Here is a 17,029-nt window from a genome sequence, read left to right on the forward strand (position 1 = left end):
AGTAAATAATTACTTTTGGGGATTACGTAGATTACATTTTAGATGACTTCAAATTCTGGTCATTTTTACCACATAACTATAAAACAAGTATATAATTCTACATTTTAAAAATGAAATGATTCTACAATCAAATGATGGCAGATCTGCATTTTAGTGGATTGTACTAAACCTATAGTATTTTAGTTTTATAGGATATGCAAAATAACTGTAATTTTGCTAAAACATCAGTCTGTTATGGTAAATGTATATTTCAGATAACATTATTTGCATGTCTAAAGATATTTTAATAAGAATTAAGTTGCTATTTTGCGATGATTGTTGCTTTTTCCAATAGTTTCTGGGGCCAAAATGTCCACGTATGTAAAATACTGTGTGTTGGTAGTTTGAGGGTTAATAAACATGTTGGTGTATTCCACAGAGTACAGCCTAGAGCCTTGTGAAGATCCAGGAGTGCCAGCCTACAGCCGGCGAGTTGGTTTCCAGTTTGGTGTGGGGGACTCACTCATTTTTTCCTGCTTCCCGGGTTATCGATTGGAGGGGGACCACAAGATCACCTGCCTGGGGGGAGGCCGGAGGGTCTGGAGTGGAGCCCTGCCAAGGTGTGTGGGTAGGTGGACACATGCTTTCATTTCGTTTGGACAAACTGGGAATACTTGTACTTTGAAAAAACTTGTACTGTACTTTACCCATGACAGGAGAATGAGCTATACTGAACATACAGTGTAATGCAAGTGAATGAGCTAGTTTCTAATGGATTGATTGATTTACCTAAATTGCAGAAAAAATCTCAATAATATAACTCGTTCCTATTATCAATTACGTACTATTTTATGGGCAGAGCATGAAACCAGGGCAGAGTTTGGACACAGTTAAACACATATCATATCTATTGTGCTAACAGATGATCTGGCTGCCATTTTGTCATCCCCTACAAAAGAACCTTGTGCTTTCCCATAAAAAGTTCAGTAGAGAAAATTAGGCAATCACCCCACGATAACTTAACTCGGGCTCAAGCTCACACAGCTCAAGTTCTACAGGCAACATCTGCTTCTATACCTGAGGAACAACATCAGAATATTAACTACAAGGACATCCAATTCCAGCACAGCCCTGAGCCTTTGTGACCAACACACACTTAATGCAGAGAGCCGTTCATTAATTCATATTCCTCTCAAGTTTCTGTTGTGGCGATTCATCAATATGCCAATGGGTAATATTCCAACAGGGGCAACACCTGATTGGCCCATCAGTGGGTAACAGAGCAGCAGCTGCTGAAGTATTCTGGGTTCAACCTGCTGAATATTTGTGGTGAACTCTTCACTCTGGGTTAAACTGCTCCTTTAATGCCTCTCTTCAGTTTCATGACCGCCAGATATACTGTATATTTTCTCACAGGTCTTCTCGCTCTCTCTCTCTCTCGCTCATTCTGTGGAATGAACAGCTTCTAGTGTGTAGGGAAATTTGACAGTTCTCTGAAGTTAATCAAGATATTTTCTTGCTTCAAACCCAGATTGCCATGAAATGTCTTAATATCAAATTATCTCCATTCCTCTGTCTCTCTTTGGCTCATTCTCTCTCTCCTGCTCTGTCTCTCTCTTTCCTGCTCTTTCTCGCTCTGTCTCTCTGCCTAGCTGAATGTGGAGCCACTACCGTTGGGAGTGAGGGGGTTCTGCTATCACCCAATTACCCATCCAATTATGACAATAACCATGAGTGCATTTACCGCATTGAGACGGAGACAGGGAAGGGCATCCGTGTCACAGCCACTCACTTCCAGCTCCATGAGGGGGATTACCTGAAGGTGAGTCTCACACACACACTGCACATCACTCATACACTACACTGGATATTTACTCGGTTGATGTTACACATAAATACTGCCCCACGCATAATCATCTTACTGCAAGGTGTGTAAATGGTTAATAAAGGGCTCAATGTGGGACTTTTTCACTGCACCATCATCTCTTTGAATGCAGTTGGAATATGACCGAAAGTAACTTGTAGGAGACCAGAGCTAGTGACTCAGTAAGATCATGAACTATTAATGCCTTCATTAAAATTACATGGTACCAGAGCTTGAGGCATAGAGAGCACCATGAGGGAAATACGTTTTTAACAATCCCTGAAGACCACTAATTATACAGATATGTTATTGAAAACAAGAGAGGATAAGTGTTCTCTTTGAGTGTAACATCATATGAGAAATCTGAAATGCCTGTGCATATGGCTTGTACAATGAAATGTTTTTGTTAATCTTTCATCATACATTCTATGCATCTAATAGCCAATAATAGTGGAAGGGGATTCAGGAAGGATTGTTTATCCTAATGGCAAAGTTCTTGGTTGAAAGAATACATTTAAAGTTTTATTGGATATCTTATATCAACTATTTCCCATTATAGTGCTATCTAATGTACAGAAGTGGCACTGCTTATTGCTGTAAAAAGTAAAGATTATGGGCCTCCCGAGTGGCACAATGGCATTGCAGTGCTAGCAGTGCTACTAGAGAGTCTGGGTTCAAGTCCAGGCTCTTTCGTAGCTGGCCGCGACTGGGAGACCAATGGGGCAGCGCACAATTAGCCCAGCGTCATCCGGGTTAGGGGAGTGTTTGGCCGGCATGGATATCCTTGTCCCATCGCACACTAGCAACTCCTGTGGCAGGCTGGGCGCAGTGCACGCTGACACAGTCACCAGGTGTACAGTGTTTCCTTTGACATATTGGTGTGGCTTCCAGGATAAGTGGGCATTGTGTCCAGAAGCTATGTGACTTGTTTGGGTTGTGTTACGGTGGATGCACGGCTCTCGACCTTTGCCTCTCCCAACTCCGTACGGGAGTTGCAGTGATGAGACAAGACTGTATCTACCAATTGGATACCATGAAATTGGGGAGCAAAAGGGTTCAAGGATTCTCCGACCTCCTGCATTGTTTGCCATTGGGTTTCTTGTATTATAATGATTTTGCCAAGACTGAAGGATTCCCAATAATGTTGCATTCATCTAATGTTTTTTTTTGTTCTTCCAAATTAATTGTCTTTTATGTTGTAAATTGATTGGTCTTGAAACTTTCTTCTGCATTGGAAATGCTTAGTCAACCACAGGAAAGATATTTTCTCCTCATTTTGGTCTTGAATTATGTAACCCAGCCTACTACTCTGCTCAGGGTTGAAACAATGTTAACTGCGTTAGAAAATTGGAAAACTGACATTGATTTATGATGACCTCTGCTATTTTTTTTATTAAACAGCACACTTTTCGGTGTAGTCTCAATATATACAGTATGTTATTTGGAAATGGCACCCTTCTGGTTTCCCCGCATGAACATGATTTTCCCTTTGTCTTGATCACTATCCTTTGGAAGGCCCACACTTTAAATATTTTTCCTTTGCGTATGCATTCATAGTATGTATGTAGAATATGTATCTTTATTGTTTTCTTGATTGATTGAATGCTAACTGCTCACTCAAACTACTCGCACTGCCACTCTGCGAATAATGTAATTCTACTGCAAGAGCCTGCATACTGTACAGTCAAGGTGTGAATTACAGGGGAGCCAGGTAGGCTTAGCTCCCCTGAATGAGACATTAGCTGCCCTAAATGCAACAAAAAGTTTGGGAGGGGTCTCTAAATAATGCTAATTGAACCATTCTCCTATTTCTTTAATTAAAATGTAGTCTTAAATATGTTTTACAGTGGTAAATATGAAGATAAAAGCTTCTAAATTAAACAAACACCCCCGCCTCTTTGTCATGGTTTAAACCATTTATTTCTATGTGGTGGTGCTGTCCATTTAGTAGTGTTGCATTTCAGCCTCAGCGGAGCTCCTTTACACGTAGATTTTCCTTTGTACTTCCTCATTTTCGCCATTTGTTTGCCATGCGTCCTTGATAAAAAATAGCCTTTATTCCAATGTATTAGATTTATCAGTTGATTTGTCATTGTTTGCTTTTGTCAGTCAGCTGTTTAGAGCGCTCATTGCTTTGTTTTTTAGATACGCACAGGTACTGGTGTTCTCCGTGGCTAGAAGTAATGGAGCATTTAATTAGCTTTATCATTTTCTATCAATATTTATTTTCTTTCCTGGATCAGCTGATGATGGTCAACAATCACTAGACAACTAGCCTAAAGCTAGACACCAATGCGCATCCAATCCATCCAACAAGCAGGCTGGCTATACGATAATGACAGTAGGCCTACAATGTGACTTATAAGTCTAATGTCGTTAACGTTCGGTTAGAAGCATTCAATTTTGCAATGGCGTAGGCCTACATTATTTGGGATTTGTGTGCCCATGGGAGCTGTTTTCATGGCGAAACATTTCATGGCAAAATGTTATGTAGGCATAGTTACAGGGCATTCTCCAAGATCCATGATTCATACAAGGTTTAAGTTACATTTTCTAATTCATTTGTTAAATGCTTAATAATGACAAATAACACTGTAATTAATGCCATTAATGTAAGAAAATACATTTAGCGATTTACAGTATCAAAACATGTTTTGATTCTACTCATGTATTATATTGAATGTAGGCTACCTGTTCCGGGTGTATTCATGTGTGTTAAATTGTCTCATCTAAAAGAGGGTAGGCAACCGACAGTGGTGTAGGCCTAGTGGAGGGTTAACACCATTTACTCAGATTTTCAGAAAAATGCATTGAAAGTATAGGGAGTGTTACCTTTTTTTTTAGAAAGAGACAGGATTTCAGAATTTACTTATTTTTACCATTACATCACTGGCTACTGGTAGGCCTATTTGACGTTCATGGTAATACACATTGTAGCCTTGTCAAGTAAATTGAACTAGTATGTTAGGTTGACCGTCCCATTTTTCCAGGGACAGTTTCAGACCCATTTCAGGTGTCCCGACTTTTTAGGCTACAAAAAAGGTAAATTTGGCAGCAAGACGCATCAATGAATGTAAGCCTAAGCAATGGCAATCACTGAATGTCAATAGGCACAGTGTTTGGTGTTTTGTAACAAATGTCTATTTCCATTCATCAAATTGCATGAGTACATGCAGTTCGGAATGATTGAGTGGGTGAACATGCACAGGTAGCCTAATTTTTTAAGTGATTTGTTTGAAAATCAGATGAAAATATCATGACTGGTTGTGTTCATGCCAGATTAAAAGGTAAATCATTTACATTTAAAAGAAAATTGAGACCCCCCTGAGTCACATGGTGTAATTTGCACTCTGTGTACTGTATGCTATTAAATAGCGCGTCACTGTGGTCCTCTGTACCCCAGTTGGTAGATTATGGATCTTGCGATGCTATGATTGTGGGTTCAATTCCCGGGACCACCCATATGTAAAGCATTTAAATATGAATGACTGTCAGTGGGATTTGATTAAAGTGTCTGATAAATATTAACTTTACCAGTCAGAGTTTTTATTTACTTTTACTATTTTCTACATTGTAGAATAGAAGTGAAGACATAAAACTATGAAATAACACACATGGTATCATGTAGTAACCAAAAAAGTGTTAAACAAATCCAAATATATTTTAGATTCTTCAAAGTAGGCACCCTTTACCTTGATGACAGCTTTGCACATTCTTGGCATTCTCTCAACCACCTTCATGAGGAATGCTTTTCCAACAGTCTTGAAGGAGTTCCCACATATGCTGAGCACTTGGCTGCTTTTCCTTCACTCTGCGGTCCAACTCATCCCAAACCATCTCAATTGGGTTGAGGTTGGGTGATTGTGGACGGCAGGTTAACTGATGCAGCACTCCATCACTCTCCTTCTTGGTCTAATAGCCCTTATACAGCCTGTAGGTGTGTTTTGTGTCATTGTCCTGTTGAAAAACAAATGATAGTCCCACTAAACGCAAACCAGATGGGATGGCGTATCGCTGCAGAATGCTGTGGTAGCCATGCTGGTTAAGTGTGCCTTGAATTCTAAATAAATCAAAGACAGTGTCACCATCAAAGCACACCCACAACATCACACCACTTCCTCCATGCTTCACAGTGGGAACCACACATGCAGAGATCATCCGTTCACCTACTCTGGACTCATCAGACCAAAGGACATATTTCCACCAGTCTAATGTCCATTGCTCGATTTTCTTGTCTCAAGCAAGTCTTTTCTTCTTATTGGTGTCCTTTAGTGTTTGGTGTCTTGGCAGCAATTCAACCATGAAGGCCTGATTCACGCAGTCTCCTCTGAACGGTTGATGTTGAGATGTGTCTGTTACTTGAACTCTGTGAAACATTTATTTGGGCTGCAATCTGAGGCTGGTAACTCTAATGAACTTGTCCTCTGCAGCAGAGAGAACTCTGGGTCTTGCTTTCTTGTGGCGGTCCTCATGAGAGCCTAGCGTTTGATGGTTTTTGCAACTGCACTTGAAGAAATGTTAAATTTCTTGAAAGTTTCCGTATTGACTGACCTTCATTTCTTAAAGTAATGATGGACTGTCATTTCTCTTTGCTGATTTGACCTGTTCTTGCCATAATATGGACTTGGTCTTTTACCAAATAGGGCTATCTTAGGGCTATCTTTTGTATACCACCCCTACCTTGTCAAACGCATTAACAGGGAAAGAAATTCTACAAATTAAAAGTTAACAAGGCACACCTGTTAATTGAAATGCATTCCAGGTGACTACCGCATGAAGCTGGTTGAGAGAATGCCAAGACTAAGCAAAGCTGTCATCAAGGCAAAGAGTGGCTACTTTGAAGAATCTCAAATAATAAATATATTTTTGTTTGTTTAACACTTTTTTGGTTAATAAATGATTCCATGTGTTATTTCATAGTTTGATGTCTTCACTATTATTCTACAATGTGGAAAATAGTAAATATAAAGAAAAACCCTTGAATGAGTATGTGTGTCCAAACCTTTGACTGGTACTGTATGTTATTATGGTAACGATTTACTTTGACTACACATCCATAGTGCATTTATTACACATCTATTAGCATTTCATGAACTTGTTATAACAGGTCCCACCTGCATTATTAAAGGTTAATGAGATATATCCATGACATATCTAAAGTACATCCATGTACTTTACATTCTGCAGGATTTAGATCTCATATTTAGGTATCTTAATAGATGTATCATTACAATGGCAGAGTAGTGTCATAATAATGGCTGTTCACAAAAGTGTGCTTCTTTCATACCAGTGGTAGGGAATATACCAAAAGGCCAAACGACGTTTAGAAAGATATGCTGATATATAGCCTGTACTAGCCCCATTTCCCCCACCAGCCAGTACAGGCCTGTGAGTTATGTTCTTCTTCTTCTTTCTGAGGTCAATGGTGCTTGAAGATCTCCACAGGGTTGAATCCTCTGGGTAAATCTTACATATCAAATCATGTAGTTGAGGGTTATATCATAACACTTTCGTAATTAATTAACAGCCCTCTTCCACAACACAGTTAGGCCTAAGATGGTCATACTGGGCTATAACGCACACATGAAGGTTAAATGTATGAATTATATGCAGTAAAGTCAAATCTTTTTTCCCATTCATAAAGCATTTATAGCTAAGCACTTCATGGTAATTAACTTAGCAGTTTGTCATCTTATCTATAACGCCATAATAAAAGGTCTATGTATGAAGTCTATGCAGTCAACATACTGTCATTTCTGTTTTCCCATTCATAAAGCATTTATAAAGCATTTATAAAAATGTCTCATTTATCAAAAAGAATACGGACACAACGCAAATGTTAAAGGAAATATTTACATTTTATTTACATTTTCCAGACGTAGAACAGAAAACAATTGCTGAGGACAACGCCGACGAATCATGCTGTTGGCATTTTTCAGTTAGAATTTTCTTGAGTAGATTTAACAAAGATTGAAATTCAAAGCATTCAAATTAAATTATCTTAGTTATAACTGCTTTATGCATGGGAAAATAGATTTGACTGCATTGAATTCATTAATAGACCCTTCATGTGTGAGTTATAGACCAGTGTGACCAACTTAATTGTGATGTGTAGCAGGGCAGTTAATGAGTTACGAAAGAGTTATGACCCTCAACTACACAATTTGAGCCATAAAAGTTACCCTGAGGAGTCAACCCTGTGGGGACCCCATACACTATTGACCTCAGGGAGAAGAAGAAGAAGGAGAAGAAGAAGAAGATAAGTCACGGGCCTCCCCCGGCTGGTGGGGGAAATGGGGCTAGGACAGGCTACATATATATATATATATATATATATATATATATATATATATATATATATATATATATATATATATATATATATACCGTAAATATATATATATATATATATATATATATATATATACAGTGGGGCAAAAAGTATTTAGTCAGCCACCAATTGTGCAAGTTCTCCCACTTAAAAAGATGAGAGACGCCTGTAATTTTCATCATAGGTACACTTCAAAATGAGGGAAAAAAATCCAAGAAAATCACATTGTAGGATTTTTAATGAATTTATTTGCAAATTATGGTGGAAAATAACTATTTGGTCACCTACAAACAAGCAAGATTTCTGGCTCTCACAGACCTGTAACTTCTTCTTTAAGAGGCTCTTCTGTCCTCCACTCGTTACCTGTATTAATGGCACCTGTTTGAACTTGTTATCAGTATAAAAGACACCTGTCCACAACCTCAAACAGTCACACTCCAAACTCCACTATGGCCAAGACCAAAGAGCTGTCTGAGGACACCAGAAACAAAATTGTAGACCTGCACCAGGCTGGGAAGACTGAATCTGCAATAGGTAAGCAGCTTGGTTTGAAGAAATCAACTGTGGGAGCAATTATTAGGAAATGGAAGACATACAAGACCACTGATAATCTCCCTTGATCTGGGGCTCCACGCAAGATCTCACCCCGTGGGGTCAAAATGATCACAAGAACGTTGAGCAAAAATCCCAGAACCACACCTAGTGAATGACCTGCAGAGCTGGGACCAAAGTAACAAAGCCTACCATCAGTAACACACTATGCCGCCAGGGACTCAAATCCTGCAGTGCCAGATGTGTCCCCCTGCTTAAGCCAGTACATGTCCAGGCCCGTCTGAAGTTTGCTAGAGAGCATTTGGATGATACAGAAGAAGATTGGGAGAATGTCATATGGTCAGATGAAACCAAATATAACTTTTTGGTAAAAACTCAACTCATCGTGTTTGGAGGACAACGAATGCTGAGTTGCATCCAAAGAACACCATACCCACTGTGAAGCATGGGGGTGGAAACATCATGCTTTGGGGCTGTTTTTCTGCAAAGGGACCAGGATGACTGATCCATGTAAAGGAAAGAATGAATGGGGCCATGTATTGTGAGATTTTGAGTGAAAACCTCCTTCCATCAGCAAGGGCATTGAAGATAAAACGTGGCTGGGTCTTTCAGCATGACAATGATCCCAAACACACCGCCCGGGCAACGAAGGAGTGGCTTCGTAAGAAGCATTTCAAGGTCCTGGAGTGGCCTAGCCAGTCTCCAGATCTTAACACCATAGAAAATCTTTGGAGGGAGTTGAAAGTCCGTGTTGCCCAGCAACAGCCCCAAAACATCACTGCTCTAGAGGAGATCTGCATGGAGGAATGGGCCAAAATACCAGCAACAGTGTGTGAAAACAAAGTATAACAAAGTATTGAGATAAACTTTTGTGTTTGACCAAATAATTATTTTCCACCATAATTTGCAAATAAATGTATTAAAAATCCTACAATGTGATTTTCTGGATTTTTTTTCTAATTTTGTCTGACATAGATGAAGTGTACCTATGATGAAAATTACAGGCCTCTCTCTCTCTCATCTTTTTAAGTGGGATAACTTGCACAATTGGTGGCTGACTAAATACTTTTTTGCCCTACTGTATTTATATCAGCATTATTTTCTAAATGTGGTTTGGCAGAAGCATGCTTTTGAGAAACAGCCATAATAACGATACTAAGCTCTAATTGTAATGATGCATCTATTAATATACCTAAATATGAGCTCTTGCATAGCATGACATGAATGCGCTATGGATATACTATAAATATTTTTCATTAATGAACCTTTAATAATAAGATTAGGACCTGTTGTGTAATCGGAGATGTGTAATCATTGCGTTATGTATATATAGTTAAAGTAAATCGTTATCGTTATTATTTATATTGTTATTATTATTATTATATTCCCTTGAATATTAATAGTATTTTGAAAAACCTGTGCCTTATAGTGTTGTTCTTTCATCAACAGGTGTATGATGGAAAGGATACTTCATATCGTCTTCTTGGCAATTTCTCCAAAACAGACATGTACAATGCCGTCATCAACAGTACCTCAAATCACCTCTGGATTGAGTTCAACAGCAACGGCACTGAAACCAATAAGGGTTTCAGACTGACGTACAGCAGTAGGTAGACTATGTCCTAGAACAAATGTGAGACAGCCTCTATAGATATTCCCTGATTCGTGTCCAAATAGGCTTTACTGAGAAACAGGCCCCCTCAAGACTAACCAATTTCCAATTATAAGCTTACAGATTCAGGTGGCTTATATCTTCAAAATGCTTTAAATGCTTTGTTATCCAAATGTAAAAGCATATACTGTACAGTACTGTATTTCTTCATCAGCATTTTTATGCTTTCGTTAATAAAATAATGATAAAAATACTCTTTCAAAATGCCGATGTTGATCTAGTTATGGATCATTAATGAATTACTATGGGAATAAATAACACTGAACTACAGAAATATTGGAACAAAGTTGTCTAATGAATGCAATCAAATTGTTGCTCACTGGAAAATACTCTTTCTAACACACGGTCACGTTGTACAGCACCATTATGTCTATTAGCAGGGCTATATTTTAGCCATTATAAATATTGTTTTGGCCTTTATTCAGATTACAATCGCTCATTTAAAAAAAAAATAATAATAATCTCCAAAATATCGTTATATATAGCCTTCCCGCTGTGGACGTCTATTTCAGCGCTGTTTTGCGCTGCTCTGAGACAAGCAGGAGAAATTAAAATGTTCAATTATATTCCTGTAACGATCGTTGTCCTCCTCAGATGAGGAATAGGAAGGATCGGACCACAATGCAGCGTTGTAAGTGTCCATGATAATTTATTATAACAGAACACGAAAAATACAAAATAACAAAGTGAAGGAAATAAATGAAAATGGAAACAGTTCTGTATGGTGAAAACACAGACACGGAAAACAACTACCCACAAACATGAGGTGGGAACAGGCTACCTAAGTATGGTTCTCAATCAGAGACAACGATTGACAGCTGCCTCTGATTGGGAACCATACCAGGCCAAACACATAGAACTATAACACACAGAACAAACATAGAATGCCCACCCCAACTCACGCCCTGACCAAACTAAAATAGAGACATAAAAAAGTAACTAAGGTCAGGACGTGACAATTCCATCATATTCTTAAGATATATGTGTTGCCTGAATATCAGCAAGTGATGTCTGCTAAATAATCAAGTTAGGTTTCTTCAGAAATAAATCATTCTAAATAACAAACTGGTTTTATTTACAAATTAGTGAGAATGTCTCACCCCATGTTCAAGAATGGCCTTTTTCTCGCTCACTCTATGTTAAATGAAAACGAAATCTCCAAAATATTGTTACTTTTTAAACAAAGCGATTATTATTATTGTTATTATTATTAATTCATTTAGAATGATATTTAAAACTCTTAGATATTATCAGATATTCTCACAGATCCTAATGGAAAGTGCCCCTTAGACATTAATTTAGAATCTTCCAATCCTCTAAATGTAATTATTGGCGGAGAGTCACGCCATATTTTTTTATTTTTTATATACTGTAGGCCTACCCAAGGCAAAATGAGTATTGGTTACACTTCAATTAGGGTGTGGAAATGTTATTTCCTTTAGATATTCATTTAGATTCCTCCAATCCTCTTATGCTGTAGCCTACTCCCAACCATCACATTGCACAGCGCAATATTTTCCATTACATCCAAACGGAAACCCTGAGGGTTTTGATTTTTGTTTTTCTTGGAATTGAAACACCATAATATTAATTTAATTAATTAAGCCAAATTTCTTAAAATCAATGAACTACGTTATTACAAAAAAAAGGTTTAAAATTTTCTTCTAATGCCAATAGGTGGGCTGCAGTATGACACAACTTTTAAAGGAGGAACCACTGTACACCAATAATAAAAAGGCCTCCTATTGTATGTTTAGTCCTTGTTTACTTGCCCTATATGAACAGTATTATCTTTCACATTAGTTGAAAGTGGTCTGATGGACAACCTCTATAGGTAAAGGCACAAATGTATCTTGTTTCAAGAATGTATATATTTTGTAAGTAAGTACAATATCGGGAATTTCTCATGAGAGAGTAGTTTAAGATGGTAAACCAAAAAATCTATAAGGCCAGTGAGCGTTGCAGTTGTGCGTTGAGACAGATATATCTGCTTCCATTCATTCTACAATAACCTTGAACTGCAATATTGCATGCTCAAGGCTGATGTATGAAAAGCATCACTAATATAAAGTCAAACTAGAATGCTTGAAGCAGCTTGCCTTATTTCACCAGACAGATGTCTTTTTTATTGTTCAACCTTTGTCATTAATGAAAATAAATGAATTTTTGTTATGTTTGAATGGGTAACAGTCTCAAATCTGTCTTTGTAGGTTTTGACCTTGTCAAGTGTGAAGAACCAGGAACTCCGAATTACGGATACAAGATTCAAGATGATGGCCATTTTGCAAACACATTTGTATTGTACAGTTGTAACCCTGGCTATACTCTCCATGGAAGCAGCACTCTGACATGCCTAAGTGGAGACCGTAGGGTTTGGGACAAACCTTTACCTTCCTGTCTAGGTGAGTGAGTCACAGCTGAAAAGAGACAAATCTCATCATCAAGGATACATTTCCTTATTATGGTGAAACACTTACCATTCCTAAGTAACATTTTGTTTACATTTGAATGACCATGGTAATGGTCAAGTTCAAGATACCCATACCAAAGGATTCATTTTCATCTGATGCGTTTGAAAATATTATACCGTTTTACCAGTCAACATGGAATTTGTTGTGTTGTCTGCATTCTTTCCCACTGTTATTAACATCGTACTGATTCCATTATATGACCAGCTTTGCCAGTTACGCTCTCTCAGGCTAACTCCGAGTCAAACCCCGGGCTAACATGCTGTCATTTATAGTATACTGAAATAGTTACGCTAGTTAACAGCTATGAACATTTATCCCCTAATGCTGGCTATATTATAGCCCCTAAAGCTATACAAAACGTGTGGACAGTCTGAGCTTTCTGTACTGGAGAGAACTGATACATTACAGTGTCATTCTTCAGCCTCATTCCTTAATTAGCCTGGCTCGGTTCAGACAAATTTCCATACAGCCGAAAAGTAGCATGGAAAATAGATGACATTGCCTTAGGCTGCCATTGTATTTTTATTTCCTTTGAACGATGTGACATAATAGGGATATCCTCTCCTCTTTTCCAGTGTCGTCAGCAGTCACTAAAATAATACACATGTATTTTGAGACGCTTGAGAACATATTTGATTCTTTCAAGTGCATGTAATGATGTGATGTATTATGTAATGTTTATAAATTCAGCTGGTTGATGCCAGAGAGAAAGCTTATTTAATCCGATTTCTATTTTTGATGATGTGAGACATTTTGGTTTCCTTATCTAGCTGAATGTGGAGGCCACATCGCAGGTGCAATATCTGGACGGATACTATCCCCGGGTTACCCTGCGCCCTATGACAATAACCTCCACTGTACCTGGTCTATCGAAGCGGACACAGGCAAAACCATCAGGTACAGTATCTCACAATAGGGACACACCCCCTTGGAATAGGCAATTAGATACACAATAGCCCAATTTTTCTTGACTCCATTTAAATTTGAAATGAAATCAGCGAGTTTATAGCGAGGCGTGTCTAGTATAGCGGAGCAATTGTTCTGCTGCACTTTTGGAAAATAAGCTGTGATTAAATGTGCCATTGCTGATTGCATTTCACCTCACTGCTAGCCTTCCTACCATTAGCATCTATTCCTTCAAGTCCATTACTAGCTTCTTAAAAACAAAACAATAACCCCCAAAGATAAACCAATTATGCACGCTTGAAATGCCATAGAAATCAGATATGCCAATTCAGTTCAAGCAATTTACAGATGAAGGAGGAGGAGAGATACATTTGACATCACTGGCTATTAGACTTTATTAAGGAAATCTTCTCAAACCCGACCTCTTTAAAGAGTATCTTAAATAAATCTCATGACCTACTAGCACCGACTTTGCTATTAACTACTTTGTTAAGGGAAAATGTAATTACTATGATAGTGATATGTTGTTGTCTCACCTTTATGAATGCACTAATTAAAGGATAGGAGCGCCTGCTAACTGAATAAAATGTAAAAATGTAAAAATGGAGGGAACTCATCCTCTTCCTAATTATTGCTGATCATAACTGAAACATACCTTAAATGGTTTGGTGAGCAAGAATGATCTAACATAGATGTTTCATTGGTCTGAGACATTACTTGAGAACTGGTTCTATAGAATTCCAATTATATTTTCTTATTACAAGTCAGTAGCAACCCTTGGTCAGTTGATTTATGGAGTATTGTTGAGTGTATAGGTGTTTGTCACAGATGTAAACCAATGGTAAAACCAGACTTCCGTATAAAAGGTTCTAATTCTTAAGGAGGTGTATAGTGTGTAATCAATATCCCCCTCCCTTTCTCTATTTAGCCTCCACTTCATAGTGTTTGACACGGAAGTGGCTCATGACATCCTGAAGGTGTGGGACGGTCCAACAGAGGGGGGTTTCCTCCTGAAGGAATGGAGTGGGTCAGCTCTACCTGAAGACACCCACAGCACCTTCAACATCCTAACGCTCCAGCTTGACAGTGATTACTTCATCAGCAAGTCAGGCTTCTCCATTCAGTTCTCAAGTAAGTAGTACCTGTCACAATGGACCAGAGGAATTCGGACATGACATTCTATTCAGTAGCTTTTCAGACAAAGGTTACAGTATGTTTCTTGAGATTCCCCTCTCGTTATCCTACTCTGGGCCATGTATAAAACACTGTTATGACAAATCCTTTTGACAAATAAGTATTTCATACAAATATATGTAAATTAAATTGAGCATAGTGTTTGTATATAAATGGCAAATATTTTCTGGAAATATGATTTAAAAGACAAATAGTCTCCACAAATCAGTTTGCTGCCAGTCCAAAGATTTCAACACATGAAATTATGCTTATATCTTTATTTGGGCTGAAAAAAAAGAGAGTTGTATGATTTAAAACCGTTCTGTCAAAATGTTTCTAAGGGATTCATTTGTGTGATTTCAGCTACTACTGCGACGACCTGTAATGACCCCGGAACTCCCCAAAATGGGACACGTTACGGGGATAGTCGGGAGCCTGGGGACACTATCACCTTCCAGTGTGACCCAGGTTACCAGGTCCAGGGCCTAGACAAGATCACCTGTGTACAGCTCAATAACAGGTTCTATTGGCAGCCAGACCCTCCGACCTGTATAGGTATGTTGCTTTGACCTCCACAGTAATGGAGAAATAATACATTTCTTTTCATGGCTATACCTGTATGTCATCAAAGGGTTTGTACAATTGGTAGATGTTCCCTTTAGGATTATTCTGCTGCAAAAAGGTGATTTGGAATCTGTATATTAGGCCTATAGCGTTCCACTGTCTTGTTTCCATTGAAGGATTTGTGGTATCTGAAAATACATGTAAGCAGTGTTTTATGAACTACTTACTGTTGGTGTTGGGCACCCAACCACTCATTTGCATCAGTTTAATTACTTTATGTTGAATGAGTGACATGTTTATTATAAGAATGAATGAAACCTTAAGAATGTAAACCATGCCTCAGTAGAGTGTGAATCCCTGTGCGAAGAATGATTCATCAGTAACTGAAATGTAATTGGCATTTTCTGCCATTGTCAACAAATCCTTTGTCAGACAGTACACTTTGTCACTTCTAGTCATTTGACATGTTTACTACAACACTGATAATTGTTTGATGGAAGGCCAATTATAGGCCGAATCATTACTAACGGTGGAAGATTACTAAGGTTATAAAAATATTGCTCTCACAGACCCTCCCAAACAAGCACATGATTGACAGGATTTTGCTTAGCACACACACTTAAATTGACAATAGAACAATGCTAAAAAGAAAAAGCAAAGATGCTAGTAACCCTTCTGAATGACAGTTGCAGGAAGGAATTCCATCACTACTGTTTGTCACTGAATGTCTATGGGGGCCTGTTTTGTCACTTCAATCACCGTAAACATTTAATGTGTTGGAGACATGTCATATTAAAACATGTGTTGCCCTCACTCTCCTTGTTGTGATAGCTACCTGTGGCGGCAACGTGACAGGCCCTGCTGGGGTAATTCTATCACCCAACTATCCACAGCCCTACCCACCAGGAAAAGAATGTGACTGGAGAATTAAAGTCAACCCTGACTTTGTTATAGCCCTAATTTTCAGAAGGTATGTCGCTCATGCTACGCTGTGAGCCACCCAAGGTAATAAGAACCAAAGTCAAAGAACAGATGGAAAGAGCGCATCCACTCTGTCTTTGTCAGTTTGGCAATTACCGTAAACAAACATCAAACACTATCAAACAATTCTGTGTTTGAGGTGAAATAGTTTGCCTTTGTTCAAATATTATCCAAATCGATGTGTTGTCCTGTATTATCCAATATCCCTAGATGATACCTATAAATGGAATAGCTTTTATAAAATGTATAATTTTTAGCTTGTGTTACCTTTATTTAAACTAGGCAAGTCAGTTAAGAACAAATTCTTATTTTCAATGATGGCCTAGGAACAGTGGGTTGAACGACAGATGTTTACCTTGTTTGCTTGGGGATCTGATCTTGCAACCTTTCGGTTACAAGTCCAATATTCTAACCACTAGGCTACCTGCCACCCCAGAGTTATAGGCCTACAGTGTGATGAATGTAGAATACTTGCTAGCTGTGTATGTACCCACAGGAATTACATTGACTCCCCTGAGAAAAATCCAAACAAACTG

General features: G+C 38.3%; 1 protein-coding gene across 1 annotated transcript in view; it reads left to right on the top strand.

Annotated features, from left to right (window-relative positions):
• LOC110502713 (CUB and sushi domain-containing protein 1) overlaps nt 1-17,029 on the top strand; it is a 510,046-nt gene that overhangs the window by 352,658 nt on the left and 140,359 nt on the right. Inside the window, exons 21-28 of the mRNA XM_021580963.2 lie at nt 419-607; nt 1,632-1,801; nt 10,176-10,332; nt 12,609-12,800; nt 13,640-13,766; nt 14,704-14,906; nt 15,312-15,503; nt 16,344-16,482. Coding sequence (XP_021436638.2) covers nt 419-607; nt 1,632-1,801; nt 10,176-10,332; nt 12,609-12,800; nt 13,640-13,766; nt 14,704-14,906; nt 15,312-15,503; nt 16,344-16,482 — 1,369 coding nt within the window. The remainder of the gene's footprint in view (nt 1-418; nt 608-1,631; nt 1,802-10,175; nt 10,333-12,608; nt 12,801-13,639; nt 13,767-14,703; nt 14,907-15,311; nt 15,504-16,343; nt 16,483-17,029) is intronic.

The sequence above is a fragment of the Oncorhynchus mykiss genome, chromosome 23 (genome assembly GCF_013265735.2).
Source record: "Oncorhynchus mykiss isolate Arlee chromosome 23, USDA_OmykA_1.1, whole genome shotgun sequence".
NCBI classification, from domain to species: Eukaryota; Metazoa; Chordata; class Actinopteri; order Salmoniformes; family Salmonidae; genus Oncorhynchus; species Oncorhynchus mykiss.